Source organism: Lagopus muta, chromosome 4, assembly GCF_023343835.1.
Source record: "Lagopus muta isolate bLagMut1 chromosome 4, bLagMut1 primary, whole genome shotgun sequence".
Taxonomy (NCBI): domain Eukaryota; kingdom Metazoa; phylum Chordata; class Aves; order Galliformes; family Phasianidae; genus Lagopus; species Lagopus muta.
The window spans coordinates 56,851,140-56,872,626 of NC_064436.1; the positions used below are offsets into that span (position 1 = coordinate 56,851,140).

The 21,487-nt window shown below is 42.0% G+C and overlaps 1 protein-coding gene across 2 annotated transcripts in view; it reads left to right on the forward strand.

Annotated features, from left to right (window-relative positions):
* Window positions 1-3,525: 3,525 nt before the first annotated feature.
* FBXL5 (F-box and leucine rich repeat protein 5) overlaps window positions 3,526-21,487 on the forward strand; it is a 33,677-nt gene continuing 15,715 nt past the window's right edge. Inside the window, exons 1-4 of one of the 2 annotated variants that reach the window (XM_048941087.1) lie at window positions 3,526-3,727; window positions 16,459-16,674; window positions 18,197-18,292; window positions 19,675-19,858. In XM_048941087.1, coding sequence (XP_048797044.1) covers window positions 3,593-3,727; window positions 16,459-16,674; window positions 18,197-18,292; window positions 19,675-19,858 — 631 coding nt within the window. In that variant the 5' untranslated portion in view covers window positions 3,526-3,592. Of the gene's footprint in view, window positions 3,728-16,458; window positions 16,675-17,926; window positions 18,039-18,196; window positions 18,293-19,674; window positions 19,859-21,487 lie in introns of those variants that run through there. The other variant, XM_048941088.1, reaches the window with a different exon arrangement.

Here is a 21,487-nt window from a genome sequence, read left to right on the forward strand (position 1 = left end):
ACTTCCTTCTATCTGAAAGTCCTCTACTTCAGGAAAACGAGACTTTTATGGTTCTGATGTTGCCACCTGGTGATAACTGGGAAGAATTACAATATAGTTTAGTATTCAGTGTACTTACTATTCAGCATTTACAACGTAAGTATTTACAATGCCTTCAGTTTGCTTAATTGCCACACTGCAGATTCCTAGAACTCACAAGTGCTTGCAAGCAGCACATTCTAGAGCAGTCTCATTTAGTTTCAAGAAAGGGCTGCACTTTTTTCATGGCTTAGGTAAAAATAGATGCTGAAATACATACGAAGAACGAAGAAATTGAAATACATAGGTGCTGATCTCATAACCCAAATTCTCATGTGATCTTGGGTCATGCATATGGATATCATTACTCACTTCCTTTTCTGCCTCTCCACTGGGTACTGACAGTAAAATGTTGATGTGATGATGTGTGATTTAAAGTCCTCTTTGTAAACAAAACCAGGCAGGATTATGAGAGCCAGAAAGGCTTAAGGCACTTCTGTGCATGGAAGAAATATCTTCAACTTCTGTTCGCTTTTATTTTGCCTCCAAATTCTTTTCCCTCGAGAATTCTTCTAGACTGTCAAATGGTATGAATTAATGCACTCCTCAGTGTAAATATTTCCCTCCTTAAAATAATTTATAATTTTTTCAGCTTCAGAGAAATTTTTGTATGGATTCACATTTCTGAGAAATGCGGCCTTTCTTTCTGCTGAGCAGTTTCCACATCTCAGCGAATTTTATTTCTGTATTTATTGATATTGTGCTAGATATATGTGCTGTGTATCTGTACTACGTAAATATACTAATATACATACACAACAGTACTCACACAATATATTATATTGAAGGTAAAATCCTACTTGTCATCAAGTAAATTGCTACTTGTGCATTTATCCTGTAAGTGCAGCTACATTTTGGCTTACTATCTGCAGCAAATTCTTTAGGAAAGCCATATTAGCCCAGTCATAGATGTGCAGTATTGGGCTTAGTATGGTGGAGACACTGCAAATGCTGTGCTTCAGTTACTTCTTCAAGGCTTTTTCTTCCTATTTCCCTTTCATAGTCTCTAAAGGATGACCTCTTGACAGTTCATTAGCACACTAACCACATGATTTCAAGTCTACTGCTTTGGGTTAGGATTAGACAGTGCAACCACCCACAGAAGTCAAGGAAAAAATTTTAACATGGACTTCACTTTGGACATATTTTGCCTAATTATTTTGGGAATAAGAGATACTGTAGGTATCACTGATGAGATCTTCTATATAGAAGTGGGATTTCTGGCATCAAGATCACAACTCCTGCTTAAAAATACGTACAGTGTAATTTTAACAGATGGAGACAGAGTTTTGGAATTGCTTTTCTTTCTGGACACACCAGTTTAGAACTCATAAATTACATGAAGAAAATGGGGGGGTTTCTCAGCAACGTTCTGCAAAAAAAGAATGTTTTTCAGAATGCTGCACAAACTGACCGAACATGGCAGAGGGAATGCAAACGGGTACAGTAATTGCTGGGATCCCCACCTCATTGCCTGCCAAGCTTTCTGTCCTCGTTGACCCCTTGGAAAAATACACCGTGGCTGGATGGACCTCTGATCTGACTTGGCAGAGCCACTTTATACGTTCTTAACTTTGATTTAAATCCTTCATGTGATGGCTGATCTAATAGGCCTCCAGGGTCATTGTTCCCATGGTTAGATAGCCTTAGGAGTCATACCTCTGGCCTGAACTTGTTTTTCTTCAGCTTCCAGTCACTGAATCTCATTATGTCTTCTTCTATTATGTTAATGAAAAATCCAGCCTCAGAACTATATTCTGTGTAAACACTTGTAGAAAATGACCAACTCTTCCATTAAACTTGACCATGAAAAATACAACATTTAAATCTCATTATCAGGCACTTTCTCATGTACCATTGCACTTCAGTGCCATGAACTGTCTGTCCACCTTGCCCCCCAAGCTCCAGCAGTTCACAGTGGCTGTGGACCACCTGCCCCTTGCTCTTTCCCTCTCTCCTAGAGAGGTCTGCTCATGAAGCAGTCATCAAAATTTGAAGCACATCTGCACTGGAGATACTCTAGCTCATAAAGCAAATATTTCTTCAGACTACCATGAAATTCAGCATGTTTATGTTCTGACAGCCTGGAAGATGAGGATGGACACGTTCTCTCTTGTTATTTCTGCAACATGTGAGCAGTAACTTCCAGCAGATGGAAGATTAACAGGTGGGAGCATTAATCCTCTGCTATTACTGAGGCATGAACCGCTGGCAGAAGAACCCCAGTTCTGTGTGATCTCATGTTTTAGGCTTTGAAATATGACTTTGGAAATGCCCATATTAGCAAGCTTCACAAAACGCTGTTTCTTGAGGGTTTGCATTTTTGGTTCATAAATTCAACCTAGAGCAGTAACCCCAAAGTCTGCCCTGTTCCCCTGTATGCGATACTCCTCTATGCAAGAAATGTGCCTACCGGACCCAAAAGCAGAGCTCTGTGTACTAGCCAGGGAGAAATACAGCTGTGTGCTGGGTGGCTAGTTGTGTAATACCTCTGTTTTGCCTTCCTTCCCTTCTCTTGTGTAACTGCTATTTTCTCAGAAGCTTGCATAAAGCTAATCTTCCAAAATTTGTACACCTTTGTCAAATACGATTAAATAGGTCAACATGTTCAAAAGTTCTTGAAGCGGAAAGGATGAATAGAAAAGGCAACACCCAACACTGCAATTGCTTAAAGATCATTTCCTCAGATAAAGAACTGAAGGGATTATCGCATTGAGCGATCGAGATAACCCAGATCACCTGTCCTCTCTTCTCCTTTTGCTACCTCCTGATTTTACAATCGATGACTTCACACTCTGTTCCCAATAGCTGGCACACTGACGCGTACTGGGCTAAAACGCAGGCGTGCTTTCACCCAAAAGATTTCAATTTACGGACGGTTCATTGGTTCCATTAGCAGTTCGCTGCTCGCTTGGCACAGCCACGGCTGCCCGGCCGGGACGCACCGCGCTCTTCACACGCACTGCCTCACCCGCTCACCCGCCCACCCCCTCTCCCTTTCTCACGCATCGTCTCAGCACCTGTTCATTCTTCAGGAGTGAGAAGCCAGGTTTATTTCGTGTAAACGCACAACGATTTTTTATTTAACAGTAGATTTAAGGAGCGCCGATTGCAGCACGTGAGACGCGCGCCAGGCTCCCTAGCTAGCCGCCACACGGCGCGCCCGCGCAGCCCGGCAGCACTTGGAGCCGCTTCCACAGCTCTGGTCAACCGCTGTGCGCACAGCAGGTCTGGCTGGAAACACAGACCAGGCGCTCTGCCCTCAAGCGCAGCTGGCGCCAGCCAGGCCCCGCAGCCGAACGACGAGGAACTCGCCGTGCAAGGACAAAACCGACCCGCCCCGAAGCGGCGTATGAGGCAACGCCTCGCCTTCGAAGCAGCCGCCGCCTGTCACCGCGCACGCGCGTAGCGCAGCCGCCAGCAACCGCGCCCGAACCGCGCCGGAGCTGGCGGGGCGGCTGCGGTCACGTGGCGCCAGGCCCGGCGGGGCGCCCTCCGCGCACGCGCGGGGCGGATGTTAGCGCCGCCGTTAGTGCCGCCAGCGCCCGGGCTCTATGGGGAGAACATGGCTCCCTTCCCTGAGGAGGTGGACGTCTTCTCGGCTCCGCACTGGCGGATGAAGCAGCTCGTGGGGCTTTACTGCGACAAGGTAGAGAGCGGGCGGGCCGGGAGCGGCGGCGGCCTTTAGCCCGCTCCTTGGAGGGGCAGATTGAGCGAGTGCGCGGCTGTCAGCGCGCCGGCCCCGCTGCGCCTGTAAGGGGGAGCGGCCGCGGGCTGCCCTGCGCTGCCCCTCCTCCGCGCTCCGCAGCGCCCACCGCCTGCCGCGCCGCGGGCCGTGCTGTGTGGCTTGGAGGGGCCCGGCCGTGGGGCGGGGGCGGCGGGAGCGGCCCTGTGCGTGTCCGTGTCCGTGTGTCCGTGTGTCCGTGAGCGCGCCCACCGGCAGCCGGCACGCAGCGCTTCGTTTCGATGGGTTTTTAATCTGCGAGTGGCTGAGGATGCCCGGGCAGCGCCGTGTGCGTGCTCCTGGTTTCACTGCGCGCACAAAGCATCGAGGCGGCTGGCAGCAGCCCAGTGCGTCACCTACAAGGCGAACTTCGCGTGTAATGGGAGCTTCGGGCGGTACTTGCGAGCCCGCGGTCCCGCCTGCAGGAGCGGTGCCTCCATCGCAGGCCGGCAGCTGTTCTGTATGGTTTCAAGCGCCGGGCAGCGTTTGGGATGAAGGTGAGGCTACGTGGAGGCAGCCCGCTGCCGCACCGGGGTGAGCAGGCCTCGCCTCCTCCCGCAGTGCTCCACGTGTGCCTCGCCGGGCTTCCGCGCGGTCCTCCGCTGAGCTCCTTCGCTTCGCTGAGTGCCGGCAGCTTTCTGCTCTGCTGGCTGAGCTCTGCAGGAGGGCTGCGGGGAAGGCCGGGAGAGCAGTTCGACTTTGCCTTTTTGCTCTGAGTGCTGCTGAGTTTTGTGGGTTTTTTTGTTTGTTTTTTTTTTGTCTGCCTGAAAGTTTATGCTGCTGTACCGTAGTAGCTTTTAGACAAGGAAGCAGACACTTAATATACAAATCATCATAGCAAAGTGCAAGGTTTTGCACTTGGGCTGGAGGAATCCCAGGCATCCATACAGATTGGAAAGAACGGTCCTTGAGTGCAGCCCTGTGAAGGACCTGGGGGTCCTGGTGGATGAAAAACTTAATGTGAGCCAGCAATGTGCCCTTGCAGCTCGGAAGGCAAATGGTATCCTGGGCTTCATCAAAAGAGGGGTGGCCAGCAGGGACAGGGAGGTGATTGTCCCCCTCTACTCGGCTCTTGTGAGGCCCCATCTGGAGTACTGTGTCCAGATCTGGAGCCTCCAGTAGAAGAAAGACACCTGTGGGAGAGGATCCAGAGGAGAGCCAAGAAGGTGACCAGGGGACTGGAGCACCTCCCCTGTGAAGACAGGCTGAGGGAGCTGGGCTTGTTCAGCCTGGATAAAGAAGGCTGCGGGGTGACCTAAAGGGAGCCTATAAACAGGAAGGAATCAACTCTTTGAGGGGGTAGATAACAACAGGACAACGAGAAATGGTTTTAAGTTGAGGGAGGGAAGATTTAGTTTGGATGTCAGGAGGAGGTTCTTTGTGGTGCTGGAACAGGCTGCCCAGAGAGGTTGTGGGTGCCCTGTCCGTCCTTGGAGGTGTTCAAGGCCAGATTGGATGGGGCCCTGGGCAGCCTGGTCTAGTATGAAATGTGGAGGTTAGTGGCCCTGCCTAGAGCAGGGCAGTTGGGGGTTCATGATCCTTGAGGTCCCTTCCAACCCAGGCCATTCTGTGACAAATGGGACTCTTCACCCCACCCCTTACCAGGGTGCAAACCATGTTGCTGTCAGGACTGCCCAATATTGTAGACATTTGCTGATACTCCTTGTTGGTTTTTTTTTTTTTTTCCTGTTCCCTAGATGTGTATTTCTGTTGCTTTGAACATTCCACAAAGTTGTAATCAAGTTTACCATGCTTTCCTAAAAGTAAAACTAAATGGGCAAGAAGGTTAGTTTTTGTAAGTGCTAACAAGTTGGTTAAAACTGCTTAGTCTGCAACAAAGGTAATCTCATTTTCTAATTCTTTTCGTGTAGGAGTGTGCTTGCTTGTTTCCTTTTCCCTGAAATAAGTGTAAGCATGAATGTGGATGAGGATTCATCTATTAATTTATTTTACAAGCATCAATTTTTGCATCCTTTAGCCCTGTTTTGGAATGTGAAGCTATGCCTGGCCCATGACCCCACTGTTTGAATTAATCTGTATCAGGAAAAAATCTGTGAGCTGTTTGACTTCCTTTGTGTGACCGAGATGCTGTAATTAGATAAGACATTAGTTCTGCTTACGTCTTAATTATAATCTGTAAAGCTGTTTTCTTCATAAATTCAGATTATCCTTGAGGGGTCTTGAGTTTTGTGAATTTTATATTGTGTGCTGTTCTTCAGGCAGTGTTCCTGTGTACTGCAATATAGCTGTTATCAGTCAGCGTCTTATTCCACCAAATGTTAAGGGTGAGTTGGGTGCATCTGTGCTTTTCAGTGAATTATCTGTAAGATTACTAATAGGTAGAGTATGCAGGTACCTAAATAATGCCTTAGGACTGAGACACAGTTTGGTTTGGTTTTCCAGAATTCAGCGTGTGACAGAAAAGTGAATCGGACGTGTAAGAAGTTTGATGTGTCTGGAAAGTTATCCCATTCTCTTATTTGTTGGTAGCAGAGATCTGTGCGTGCCTTTGCTGCGTCGTCAGATGTATTTCAGCTGCGTTGTACGTTGTACCATGGACTTAATTAGCAAGAATAACCAAAGTTCTGTTTTGTAAGGAAACCCATAAAACCGTCAGACCTGTCATGTGCTCTGGTGAGTCCTGTGAGAGTGTACGCCCTGCAGGGAGCTGAGTGCTGGTGTAGATTGTATAGTTGAAATGGTTTCATAACGCCTGACATCATCTTTGCTACAAATAGAGCAGTGTTTTCTCATCTCTAGTGAGATACTGTAGTCACACCCTCCATCTTGGTTACCTGTTTTCTGACCTGAGTAAATATCCACCGCACTGTATGGCATAGGTCATGCATTCTGTACCGCAGTGTTTGTTTTTGTGGGGGTGCCTGAATGGCTTCCAGTGGCAGCTGAAGCTGTACCTGACTGGTGCTGCTCGTAAGTGTGTGCCTGTCTTGTTCCCATCAGTGCTTGAAGTGACTCACTGTGGTTTTATGCTGGTTGAAAACAATTTCTTTTTTCAAGCAGGGTAATTTTTCTGCTGATACTGAACTGCCAGATGAGTCCTGAAGCCCATGTGAGGCAGAGGGTGGGACTGTGGCAGCCAGCAGTGAGGTTGGCTTAAGCTGCTGTGAAACCTCTGCCTAATGATACCTACTTTTTCCTGAAATCGGTTGTGCAAGATGAATCACTGCTGTCCGTGAGTTGAGCTGGTGTTGGATGTTACTCTGCAGTCTTTTTTCTAACAGTTGCATAGTGGCTTTGAACTTCATGTATCGCTATGCTTTCCTGAAGACTGGCACTTGAATTTCCTTTCGTTAGTCTCATGAGAGTAATTTATCTCTGGGATGTAGTAGTTTGCACTGACCCAAGTCCATCTATCTGCATCCAGTAGAGACCATGTCTGTTGTTGCAGTACACATTGTGTTTCCAAAACCACAGCATGCACTGCTTGCAGGTTGTTACTTTACTGGCTTTCCTGCTTTTCATGCTGTAGCTGAAAGTACCGTATCTGTTGTGAGACAGTGGAGATTTCAGCTGACTGTGTCTTAGAAATCCCATTCTAGTTTAGCTGGGAACATTGATAGGTATGATTTGAGATCACTGTTGCCCAGTGTGTGACACAGCGTGTGGTTTTCTGGAGTTTGTTGGAAGGCTGTAAAACAAGAAAATATCAAAAAGCCTTAAGAGAAATCACGGCCTGTAACATGCGTTGTATCGTCTTCCTCTTAAGTAGTTTGGTTGTCTTATCAAAAGGAAATCAGATTATATTTTCTAAACAATGGCTGAATGTTTCTTTATTAGCTTCAAGCTCAGGGCTGCTCCAGCAGCAGACTCTGGTGCACACTTTGAATATAATTTTGGCTGTGCCTATCACAGATGAGAACACCTCTATGGGATTTGTACTCATGGTTCTGTCGTGGTGTTACTGCAGCTGAAGAGTGTGCTGTCTTAAGCAGGAGTTCAGACCTTGCTGAGATGAACGTGATAAATTACCCAGTACATTTTTTTTTTTGGGGGGGGGATAGAGGGGGGGAGAGGAAGTAGGATGAAAAGTTATGCTCTGAATCCTGTAATGCTGTGTTGGCTTTTGATAACTGTATCTGAAGTCTTTATGCCTACCTCACAAAAATCAGTGTGAGACTTCAGCGTGGCTGTAATGGCTGGCTGCTTCTGTGAGGGTGGATTGCTGTGAACACCCTCCTGGCCCCTTGGTGAGCAGCTGGGCACAGGAGTGAGAGGTGATGGAGAACAGGTGGCTCCTGAGAGGTCAGCCGAGCCCGGAACGGGCTTGTCAGTGTGGGAGGAGGGAAAAGGGCTGTCCATTGAACTTCTGTGTTAATAACTCAGCTGTATTGTGCAACCTTGGGTGTTGGGTCAGATGCATCAGAGGTCATTTTTATGTTAGCCTAACTTCAGGCTTCTGTAATTTCAACTTTCTACAGACAATCTCTGCAGTTGTTTCTAGTGATACAGTAATTACTTTGGCTAGTTCTTCCAGAGAATTTTTGTCATGTTCTGCTGACTTGCTCTGATTGAACTTGTATAAATATTTAACGAGTACTTCTTTTTCTTGCCTGTTCTTCACACTCCTTGCAAACTAATTGCCATAAATGTTTTGTCCTAATTCATGAAATTAATAACTTCATTAACTTCTTTGTGAAGACTAAAGTAAATATGACATTACATTTTGCCATTGTAGTATTTGGGACATTCCTGTTAAATATTATATTTAGGTGTATGTAATGGTATTTACTTTAATCTAAGCATATGTAAAGTCTTTCACTGTTCTTTTTTTGTCCTCTGGTACTTATGGCTGAGCATTATTTGTGTTCTAAGCCCTATTCTGCTACTCAAAGGATTCTTTTCTTAAAATTCATCTAGCTAAAAACTTCCTTTTGTTTCCTGATAATTATTTCTTTTGATAATACAAATATCTTTCACCTTTAGAGCTATTGAAATGCTGATAAATGTGCTTTCTGAGCTTCAATCATTTCTCTGCTGCAAGCTTTCCACTCTGCTCAAGTGAACAAACAGGTTTTAAGTGCTAAAATTTATGCTATTACAACAAGAATACTACAGATGAACTGTGTGAAGAGTGAAAAATACCCCTAAATTAAGCAGATTTATTATTGTAAAGCACTGATTGGGGAATTAGGTGGACCAGGTTATGACAACAGCTTTTATGACAGAGTGAATCTGAAAAAAGAAACACTGAACGTTTTGACTTCCTGCTTTCAAGTCACAAGTATTTTTTGCTTGATGCCCTGAAGAACAGAAAAACTCTTCCATGAAAATAGGTCTGTTTCTACTTAAAAAAAAGATCGTAAACTTTTGGTTTACTTCTGAAATATCTTTTCAGTGTTTCCAAACATTGTCGTTAGTTTTTTTACTGCTTGTTCAAATATGAGTGTGTTGATTTAAAAAGTTGTAGTATTTGGTTATTACCAATTAATGTTTTGATGCATCAAGGACCTGCTTTCACTCTACCTAGATTTAGCATGAGTAAACGGCTAATGAGGATCGGTAGTGTTAATAAGATGCAAATGATCAACTGTTTTGTCATCCTCCCAGACAGAAAGTGGGAGGAAATGCCTTCCTTCTTCCTAGATGGGATGGAATTAAGCCTCCCTGTCCAGAGATGTGTGAGCAGCTTGCTGTCCATGCCTCTGAGTTCCTCATCAGAGACTCCACCAGTCCTCTTTCCATTTTAGCTTTAGATTCTCAATAATTCAGTAACTTCCCACTACACCTACTGGGAAGTTGCAGCTTTGGACTAATTTTTCACACAGAAGAGTATTCTCAAGGTGAATCTGGAAACAACTGTGTTTTAAATGACTGCTGTTAAACACATTTTAAGTGAAGTGCCAGAGGGTGTATGGAATGGGAGATAAGTGTGTGAGTCTTTTCAGGTCTGCGTAACCATTTCAGCCCTCTTGTCAGGACAATTGTAAGTACCACAAACCTTCTAGCTCTTTATTACTGGATGTTTCACTGCCTTGTCTCTCTTTTTTGCTTTCCTAAAAACATATCCCTAGGCTTTTTCTTACACCAGACTTTTTCTGGTCTCAGCCCCTACTTTTGCCTTTGAATAGCAGGGGGGGAAAAAAGTTTTCTGTTCAAGTCTTCACATGTAGCTACAATGTTTTGTGCTTTTTTCCAGCCTGCTGTGCACAGCAATAATAAGACACTTTTGCCTTTTTCTTTCTTAAGAAACCATTTATTAATTTCCTATTTTGTGGCACAAAACCAACAAAACAAAAAATGTAAAAAACAAGCAAACAAAAAAAAGCCCACCTGATGCCTTCTAAGAAGCTTGAGACTGTAACTGGTGTGTATATATAGGGGTTATGTGGTTACCTGGGGATGTGTGTGGTCATTTCTGAAACAACTAAATAAATAGAGTATAAGCTGTAATTCTTCAGAGGCTTCTGGCTCTTTTTGTTTACATTTAGAGTCCAAAATAAATTTTTCCACTGTTCACTGGGAATCGCAGTGAGTATAGCACAGGGAGACAAAGGTGTTTTTGCTGTTTGTCATTTGTGAGTTACTGCAGCTAGAGAGTGTTTGGGGAGGGGGAGGGAGGAGAGAGAGCTTAAACCTTTGATTTGCTCTTTGGACTTTAGATACTTCCTGACAGAAGGACAAAAAGCAATGTCTTATTAAGAATCTACCAATATAAGAGTATAAGGTAGGAAAGAAATCTTCTAAGGCACGTCGCATGTATATGAGAAATCCTGTTCCGTACCTCTAGAATAGCAGTGTCATTGCAAGTGTTCCTCATGCTTTTGTAAGAGTTCCTCGTTTCATATCTTTACTGGACTTTAATGTTTCTTTGGTTTCTTCTCTGCAAACCTCTGGTAACTTCTTGTGGAAACCACATGATAGTGAAAGTTAAGCTGACTTTCTCTTTGCTTCCCAAGCTGGGTTCTCTGCCTGAGTCTCTGAGGAGATGTGGCACTGTAGCAGCTGCCTCCTTGAAAATTCTGATGCAGTCAGTTCTGTGCAGTTACAGATCAGTGTGGAGAGTGCTTGTGATTCCAAAACTTTCTGCTCATGTTCCTTTCATGAAATTGACTGTGGATGCAGTACGAGAGGGAGGTGAAAGACCTTGGCACAAATGGAAATACTGCATTTTTTTCAACCTCTGCTATGCTCTTATGCCTGGCCTTTATCAGCTTGACCTCAGACTCTCAAAATACAGAGTACAAAACTACATGCCCTGTTGGCTGTGCTCTCAGCAGGAAAAAAAGACTTTTGTTACAAGATCCTTGTGTTAATACTGTTTCCTCAAAACCTCTTTCAAGACTGTAGTTCTGCTACAGAACAGCTGATGAGTTTATATAGAGGACAGGATTATACAGAACAAGTCAGCCGGGCTTCTGAAAGTTTGGTATTTCTTTTGTTTTTCCTTGGGCTGGGCCAGATCCTGTCCTGTCTGCCTTAGTAATTGTCATTATTTTGGATTGACCTACAGGCAAGAGATGGACCCTGGGTAATAAAACCTGTATTACTGCTCTGATTGAAGGCTTTATATATGTGAAAAGCTGGATCATGAAGTAGTTTAGCTAATTATCTTACAGTTCACGTCATGCGCCTCTGCATAAGGAATAAGCCAGTGATCAGGTGATGTTGAGAGTGCAGTGATCTTGGTAGGCTGCCTCAGCGGTTCTGTCTTCCTTGGGGACAGCACTGACTGAGTCTAAGGACAGACTTTGTGGCTGGATGCTGCTGCAGACTGCCACTCTGAGCAGGTGAAAAACGAACCTGCTAAAAAGGTGCAGCTTCTTGGATGGGTAAACTGATTGGGTTTGTCCTGCAGCTGTGTAATTGCCAGAGAATATTCCAGGGAAGGGCTAGGAATGTGCAGCTGGAAGCCACGGCAGGGCTGCTGCTTCCAGGTGTGTCTTCATCTGTCCCACCCTCTAATTTACAGCGGATTAAGTGCAGTGTGAAACTGCATGCTCTTGGTATTGATGCAGACACACCTTGTTCTAATCTTTGTTCCCCCAGTTTACTTGCTCATAAAATTGAGTTAATCTCTGCAGCATCCATGTTTCTATGTTCTGAGTGTTAGTGCTGTGATGTAAGTGCTAATGCTTAAAAATATGAGTGAAGCACGACTGACTGGGGATGCCATGTTGTCTTTTTTCCCCCCAGTACTTTTCTGCTGTAAAAATGCTGGTGTTTCTTTTTGTTTTTTTTCTATTTAAACCAGTGATCTAAGAGTGGGGTGGTAGTTCTTATTCTGCAAGGTACTTTCTCCTTGCCTGTTGGTTGCATGCTGGGGAGTTCTTAAGGAAGAAGTTCCTGAAAGGAACTAAATGCTATATTTTGTTCAGTGACTGAACTGCTGTGCAGTTGAAGCAGTCTTCAGCTTATTTATTTGTTCACAGCATCCATCCACTATGCCTAGAAATAGCTCTGTTTCAGATGATAATGAAATGAAGTGACGTAGAAAGTGAACTCAGTGAATGTAGGGTTTCCTCGCTGTTAAGCTTGCTAGTATTGTCATCTTGTTCTTGAAGCACAAAACTGAAGTGATAGCTAACAGTAAGGAAGAGGAATTGTTTGCTGCCTTTCTGTACAGAAATGTACACTATACACTATGTCAGTGGCTCTGTAGGCCAGCGGAGTTGGGTCCCACCTAAAAATGTCTGAAGTGCGGAGATCTTTTTCAAGTGTAGGTCATCTTTAAATAAATGATTTGAGGTTTAAAAAATGATGTCCATCAAGTGATTTCTTAATTCATTGCTGTCCCTTTCTGCAAAGGATGGTTAGAACTACCTGATATTGAATTGATGGCAGGATGTGTTTAAATCTTCATCATCATCTTAACGCACGGCTCTTTCAGCATTGTGGGAAGGTCTATATTTCTGATTTTTATTAAACTCTTCACTTCAGGTATTGTGTTGGCATGTTAGATACAACTAACTCTAGAGGAGAACAGCAGTTTTGTGTCAGCATGCCTGTCTCTGTCACACCATTAGTTGGAATTGATCTGGTATGTTACGTGACTTCACATCACTACTGGCACCGTTGCTGCCCTTAAATTAGTGATGCCTCTCCACAGTTCAAGTGAAACAAAGGTGATAGATAATTTGATAGAGCTCTCCTTAGGGGTTTAAAACAAAGATCCCATTTAGTTTTAACAGCTGCTGGCTGCTTGTATACTCCTTTCACAGGTCTGTGAAGCGTATCAGACAGACTTTGGGATGCGACTGACCTCCTGTTGTTTGGCTTGGTGCTCAGGCTGTTTATTGGTTTCTGAAGCTCCAGTATGTAATTCTTAAATGTCACAAACTCCTGGGGGACCCCTGGGGATTTTCTCTTTTAGAATCTGTGATGCTGCTCTTGAATTAGTGTGCATTACGAACAAAAGCAGTCGTGCTGTAGGCTCTGTGTAAGACTTTGAAATGTGGAATTGTCCTTTGGAAAGTGTTATGTTCAAACAATGAGCTCCTGCACCTTTCTAATACCTACAGCTGTGATTGTGAGTTTAGCGCTGCGTGTTTGAAGTCTGCTCGGGTATCACTCATGCTACACTTCATATTTTTACCAGTTGATAAATACAGCGCAGTCCATCTCCTTGATCTTGTGGTGCCCCTAGAACTGTCCATCCGAGTTTGGGCAGGTGGTTTCCTTTTTGTACTACTGGACTACTGCATTGGTTGTGCTCTTGTGTAGAAGAGCGGACCTTGGAGTGGAGCAGCTGCCCTCTGCTAATAGTCTTGGTGCCCATCATAAGACTTCATCAGTCCCACTAATGAAATTACAGATCTAACAGAGTGACTTCGTTGCTAGGCTACCCGTCCTCTGAAAAGCCAGTTTTCCTCAGCTTCATCTGACCTTTTTAATCTACCAGTTGCTGATTCAAATACAGACACTAAACACTAAGTTTCAGTATCTTTTTCGTGGTTTCTGATCTTTTAGGTATCTACAGGGAGCAGCAGTAGCAGAGGTTAGCATGCAAGTATTTCGTGTTACGGTGGTTACTGTAACAGTGAGTTTGTGATAGAAGTACTGAAATTGAATGCCCAGATGGGTTCTTTGTTCAAAATTTGCTGATGATGGTCAGTAAAGATTGGAAGTGTTGAGTGCTGAAAAGATTTGAGTCAGGAGGATGACGATACCATTTTGTATCAGAACAAGATTTGTAATTTCTTCTAAACAATGTCAGAATATGTATTTTCTCTGATCTTCAGGTTATACACTTCATCAGTCTTGTTTCAGTTTTTACATCAATCAGAATGCCAGGTGTTTGGCTGCAAATGGGATTCTTGGGAAAGAGGGTCCTTGGAGCTGACTCCAGGTATTGTGGAACCTTATGGATTCAGTGAGCAGTCACTGACAAATGCTGGATTAGAAAGCAAACTGCATCATTGCTGAAGCCTGAATGATAAGTGGTTGAAAGTGAGGAGTATTCCTGTGTGTCTTCTGTCCCTTTCCATTGCAGGGGAGCTGGACTAGATGACCTTTAAAGGTCCTTTCCAACTCTACGGCTTCTGTGATTCGATGATTCTGTGACTTTTGTCAGTGTGGAAAGCGTAGCCTGCAGTTTCATCTGGTGCCTGTGCTCTGTGTGTTGCGTTCTCTGAAGTGGAGAACCGAAATGGGAAGAGGAGCCAAGGTCTTTCCCATTTTTGTGTGCACAACAACTCGAGCTTCAGATCCAAACACAGTGCATAATTAATGAGTTGATCCCGACCTGTCAGTATTTGCTCTAAAAGATACTAAAAAAAACCCCAAACAACCTTAATATTGTCCTATTTCTCATCTGAATCGAAGCAAAATAAATGTGTTCTCTTAATGGCAGCTGTTCATGTAGTGCACAGTGGGCGCTGCTGCCTGCCAGTTGTGTAAGTGCTTGGCAGATGTCCAGTGCATTTCAGTTGCGTTGCTGCTGGTTGCCGGGAAGGGACAGTGCAGCGTCAGAATGAATAAGTGCATTTGTTTTGTGTTTCTTAAATACACAAATGGTAGGTGTTGTTTTAGACCTGTGGATTTTATGGCCATATTTGAGGTATGCAAGTATTATATGTGAACATATTTCTCATTTCCATTTCTACAAAAACCCTTTTTTTCTGGAATTATTGTAAACAAAACCACTTCTGAATGCTTCAGTGACATGTTGTCTGAACTAAGTGAAAATATTTGCAGTTTTAGAGTGCTTATTCTTGTATACTGTTACACACAATATGGTATTTTTCCATACTGATTTGACATCCACCAAAGGAAATTGTAGTCTGAAAATGTTACCAGTGGTGACCGTTTGTATGCATGTAAAAATGGATTGCTGTGTTACTTGGATCTTCGTGCTGTCTTCCTCTCTTGGTTCCTGGTCCATGGCAAACCTTTTCTAACGGCTGATTTTACTTTGTGAGTGCTTGGTAAGATCAGGCCTTCCTTATGGGTAGTCCGTAATGAGCCATGCACCCACACGTGCAACAAGTATGCGTGGGAGCAGAGCTGAGTCTTTCAGTTAGCTACCAACCTGGGGAGATTGCACTGATTTCTACCAGGAAATTTTACAGAGTTTCACAAGACTGGTTTATGTTTCTTAAGTACAACTGATTTTACTGCTTCCTCAAACTAATGCTGTAATTACCTTCTTCCTTCAACGATAATTTGCTTTAAAAGAAGTTATCATTCTGCTTAGGCAGCGTCCTACGTTCTGTTTATTCACATGGAATGAGGCAGTTGCCATTGGAATTTGCATGGTTAGATGTAAGCTGAATTTTGGAAACTTAGAAACTCTTCTCAAAACTTGCTTTACTGCTTTTATTCACAACTGCGTTGTTAAACTTCTGTGGTTATCTTTGTCATTAGTTTGTTGTAATGTTTCTGAGGCTTGATCTTTTTATTTTTTTTATTTTATATATATATATATTTTATTTTATTTTTCTTCCAGAGCTTCTGCTGGGAAACAGGTAGTTGTCATTAGAAGTCAGAGAATTGCAGTTAAACCCCTTACATGACTGAAACCTTATTTACAAAGCACCACACTGTAGTAAAACTGTTTCGGTAACTTATTTTGGGGAATTAAGAATTGGATGTGGATGGTTGACTGTTTTAATGAATAGTAAGAGGAAAACCCATGATGTATGACTTTCATGTATGAGTTCTTGAAAGTTCTAGAAGGGTTTTGCATGGAGTTCTTGTCAGCTCCTAGTAACAAATCAAAATGAAATTGCAGGTCAGGCGCGAAGGTTGAAATAGTGACGGATGTTATAAATTACTCACAGAAATCATATTAATGTGACTTGTGCAATGTTTCAAGTGTCGGTGTTCTGCCCACTTCTGGAAGATGTTGTCCTAAATTATATTTTGTTGCAGTAATGAAATAAATTATGGGAAAGTTTCCTATTAAAATGGAAAACTAGTTTGTATATTCCTACATATATGTACTTGAATCTGATTTTCATCTGTGCTTGAAAATTTGAAGCTTCCATAGGGTTCATTACCCTCACTTTTGATATCTTTGAAATGAGTTGTTTGAGTTGAACGCTCACTTCTCATTATTACATGTTCTCTTTTATAAGACAGGGTTTTCAGTTTTTCTGTTGAAAGTAATGGGACCAACAAAGAAATACCTGTCCAAATGATTTAATTTGACTTCGGTATGATCTTCACTGATTTTTGTGGGCTTTCCTTTATTCTAGCTGTCCAAGACCAACTTCTCCAACAACAATGATTTTCGGGCTCTTCTGCAATCTCTGTATGCCACATTCAAGGAATTTAAGATGCACGAGCAGATTGAAAATGAGTGCATCATTGGTTTGCTTCAGCAACGCAGCCGGACGGTGTACAATGTGCACTCAGACAACAAGCTCTCCGAGATGCTCAGCCTTTTTGAGAAAGGGCTAAAGAACGTAAAGGTAAATAGACCAACAAGAACTTGTCCTAAGGCAGTGTGCTACGACTATGTTCATTTGCCTCAACTTCATAATTTTCTCTACAAATAAATTAAAAGTAACGAAGCATCTGTGATAAAGTAGTGAAGACTTTCCAGTCACAAACCCAGATTCTTTTGCCATTCACTGCAGTTATTAAAATTCTATTAAAAACTCTCTTTAGGATTCTAGAGAAGTCTACACTCTGCATAATTGGAGATATCTTAGAGTCCAAACGCTGACTGCACTGTGGCAGCTCAGGGCTGTGTGCTGGGGAGCGTATTCCAGTACCCAGCCACCCTCTGGTGCCAGACCTTTTCCTAACAGCCAGCCTGAGCCTCCCTTGTTGCAGCTCCATGCCATGCTGAAGAGGAGTTCAACTTAATTCTGCTGTGTTGTTTCTCTGGGGCAGATAGCACAACTGTCACTTCTTCAGTTCTAGGCATTACAGTGTATTAATAGTTTGCTATTTCACTTTGCATTTCTAGTGCACACGTTGAGGTTTTCAGTAAGAGAAATAGGAAGGTTAATCAATCAGCTATTTCTGATGTTTAAAGCAATGTTTGAGCTGAGAATCCTACAAATATCTTTTTCCCTGTGAATATCAAACCTTGAATTTTTGTTTGTTAATTAATTGTAAAATGAAGGAACATGAAGGAAAGGGGAAAACTAACACTTATATACTTTCGGACAGGATGCTAATGTTATTCTGTTGCGTATATTGATTTACTTGTATAAATATTTTTTAATAACTTTTAGATAAATGTTTTTTTTTTTGAGTGTGATTAGATTAACTGTTGGCACAAGATTTTTGTGTAGTAATGTGTCTTTGTAGAAGCTTGAAAAGAAGATCTTACAACATTTGCTGTAAGAACTGTGAGGAACTGCATGTTGCAATTACTGGACAGACCATATAACAAATCTGTTACTGGCACAAAGAGCAAGCTAGTAATTTGATAGATGACGTTGGTCAATGTTTAACATTTAAGTCACGTCCTTATTTTGAAGATCTTTCAATTTCAAAAGTAAATATGTACTAATATATTAAAAAAATATATATAAACACATGACTATGAATTCTTACTGTAATTTTGATTCTAGAACTGTGGAATAACTTAAGTGAAATCTGTCTGTTCCACGTTGCCATTATACTACGTGTATGCTTAGGCAAAACATGCAAATGCTTGGATTAGCCTGTAACTGCTTTGAACTTTGGGTTAGGGTGTAGATTGGCAGGCTTCAGTCTTCGCTTCGAAGTAAAAATGTGTTTAGACAAGCTAATTCATATCTGATAACAAAATAAACTGCCATCGAGTGGGAGTGGAATGCTTTGTTCTGCATGGCAACAGGTCAGTGCAGACTGTCAGATTGTTATCAAACTTTGTAAGTTGATGTGCTTTTACTAAGAAATACAGCAAACTGCGTTACATAGGCTTTACCTCGAGATGTTTGTTTAGTGAACCTGTGAATGGACAAGATAGTAGTTAAATCTTTGCATTTGTTACAGAATGAATACGAACAGCTAAACTATGCGAAACAACTGAAGGAGAGATTGGAAGCCTTTACGAGGGATTTCCTTCCTCATATGAAGGAGGAAGAGGAGGTAGGTTGCTCTCCTCAGATACTCTGCCGAACTCCTTGGTGTTTGTAACGATTGAGCAGAGACACAAAAGGCTTGGATTTTTTTTTTCCACAGTTCTGTTTTTGTTACTGTGTTAATTTGCATTCAGGACTGTGGTGTCATTGTTCAGTTCTGACTGGTATGTGACACATTCTAGAACAGTGAATATATTGAAAAATTACAGTGAAGTTCTGGTTCTTTTGAAAATTGTCCACTGGGGCATGGATTTGTTTATTGCAGATACAGCCTTTGAATGGTTACTTATCTCAGACGTTTCCATAACCTTTTGACTGGTGATGATGCATTAAAATAATGCTAAAAAGTTGAAATGATTAATGTTATGTGTAATTGCAGTGATAATCAAGGTTTGTGTTATATACATCTACACACAGATGTTTTTGTCACAAATAACCCTTCTAACAAGGGTTTACTATTATATAAAGGATATAGAATATCACAGTAGACTTCAAATAAGGAATAAACAGTATGAAACCTGATGTTGTGCTTAACTTCTCTTTCTTGAAGTTGTTGTCATATAGGCTGTCTGACAGCACAAAAATTAATTTATAAAATAGAAGATGTAACATAAAGGGGCCTGACAATCTTAAAATTATGGTTACAGTAAGTAAAAGAAATGCAGTACGTTATTCTAAACATTAGTAATGTTGTTGTGACTTGCTCAATCTGCACATCTGTTTTTTTTAAAAGTTCTTCCTCTTTTTATAAAGAAATATTTGAAAATCCAATGTTCTTTAAAATTAAGGTACTTTTTTAAAAATTATTATTTTTTTTTTTTTTTACAACTTGTGAATCTAAAATAGTACCAGTTTGAAAGTCAGGAAGGGCAATTGTCCTATGGCTTAGCAAAACTTGAAAGAAAAGGTTCTATTAGCCAGTACTTCATGAGTCAAACTGACACTCCCAGACAGCCTCTGACCTATATTTGAAACATAAAGACTAGTAGTGCCAGTCTGATGATTTATGGGCATCCAAAAACTGAGAAGCATCTTCGGAGAGAATAAATCTTCCAAAGTCTGTCCAAGAGAAATCTTCCCTCATGTTTGTTTGCCCTGCCACTTTGCCTTCCGTGTGAGTACATTGATAAGTTATTTAGTTTAAGCAGTGTGTGTCCCTTCCCTTTCCTTCTGGTGAAAACAAGTAACAGCATGCTTGGAACTATTCAGCGACCCACTGGCAAACACAGGGTTAGAATGTAGAAGTTATGTGATCTTGTCCTTAAGTTTATTCATGTATGCCATATTTACTTGGTGAGAATTGGAAAGAGGAGTTTTTGTCTCGCTGGATCTGTGTAGCGTTATTGATTTGTCTTTGTCGGTGTTGGACTGGTTTCTTTTTTGCCTCAGGTTTTTCAGCCAATGTTGATGGAATACTTTACTTACGAAGAACTGAAAGATATTAAAAAGAAAGTAATTGCACAACACTGCTCACAGAAGGAAGCTGCAGAATTCAGAGGTCTTAGTAAGTGGAATCAAGCTGAAGAGCTTCAGAAGGTCTTTAAATATTCTGTGGATGAGAAGACAGATCAAGGTGAGGCATTTAAAGTGAAAACAGTTTTTCAAATGCAATTTTGTTTAAAAAGCCACATCATAGTATGTAACTTTAGTTATCTCAAGTGTGTACAGTAGTTTTTATAAAACATAAATTCCTTCAAAACAGTTCAGAAACTGGAAGGCTTCTATTTGATAGAGGCTTTTGGCAACTTGTAACTAATACTGTTTATCTTCTCACAAGCTTCTCTCTCTTCCCTCACTCCCATTATAATATTTTGTATGATAAGCAAATGATGATGGTAGAAATGATGCATGAATTTTAATTCCTTCTATCAAAAGTATATTTTCTATTTGCAGGCCCTGCCTTTAGTTGTTGTCTTTCAGGCCTGCCCTGTAAGCTCTTCTTTTGATAGTTTAACAACACAGAGTAGTTAGTCAACCAGCAAAATATAAACTAAAAAGCAGTCTGCCTTCCCCTGCTGCACTAGCTAATTTCCCTGGGTCTCTTGGGAATCTGAAAGGAAGATGTGTTTGTTGAGTGATGCAAGGGAATGAATCCATACAGTCCCAGTGCATGAGATGAAATGCGCCTTCTGAAAGTGGATGTTTTGTTTGCATTTGTGTAACTCTGCTCTCCCTGTTGGAAAATCCCTGTTAGTCTGAATGGATAACTACTGAAGTGCACTTCAGGCTCCTATACGACTAGAAGCAGGCTCAGTCTTTACAGTTCTCACGCCTAACTAAAGAAGAAGAGTTAATGTAGCAAAAGGGAATTAATGTGTCAAAAATGCAGTGTTGGAGTGAAACTGGCAAGTAGCTTCCTCTTAGATAAGGGGTGGTGCTCTCATCAGGAAAATGTGGAAACACTATTATTTCTGATGAGACTTGACTTCTCTGAGCTACTTAACTGGTCAGAAGAGATTGCTGTTCATGGTGTGAAATACTGTTGTACCTGAGCAAATGAATATGACAGAAGTAGCTTTATGGCTTTACTTGTTATTTTGTCTGGCCAGAATTGTGGTTTTGGGACAGTGCTAATTCTGCAACAACTGTGTTCTGGACTTCAGGGATAGGGAAAAATATCTTTCAATTTTTAAAAATGGAAGAAATTTCACAGCTGTAGCCTTGCACAGTTCTAACAGAATTTTAATGTGAAATTCCCTGTAGTCAGTGTGCAGTGGCTGGACAGGTGCCCCAATAAACACCTTGATTCATCAAGTGAAACTATAATTCCATCTTTGTTTTTGAAATAGCAGCAGGTTATCACAGGGTAAATTATTTTACATTAGTCACCTTTGAAGCATTCCTGCAAAGGAGGAAAAACCTGATCCTTGTCTCACACTCAAGCTCTAACTTTAAATCCTTACTGATTCCTGAAACTCGCTGTTTTTAAGGAGTGCTGAAAACCTCTTTAGAAATATTTTTTTTCTCAAGTAAAGTAAATGTACCCTACACAAATCATAAAAATCCTCTACAGTAGCAAAACACAAACAAACAACCTTATACGTGTCCACTGAATATCTTGTTTTATAAGGCTACTCCAAAAGTAATGCCTCCTATTTTATTATGTTGGCTCATGATGTCATAGGCAGATTGTGTTGTGGAGCAGAGACAGAATCTTCCTGCTGACATGTGAATTCCCTGTTGAAGAAAAAGGTCAGGACAC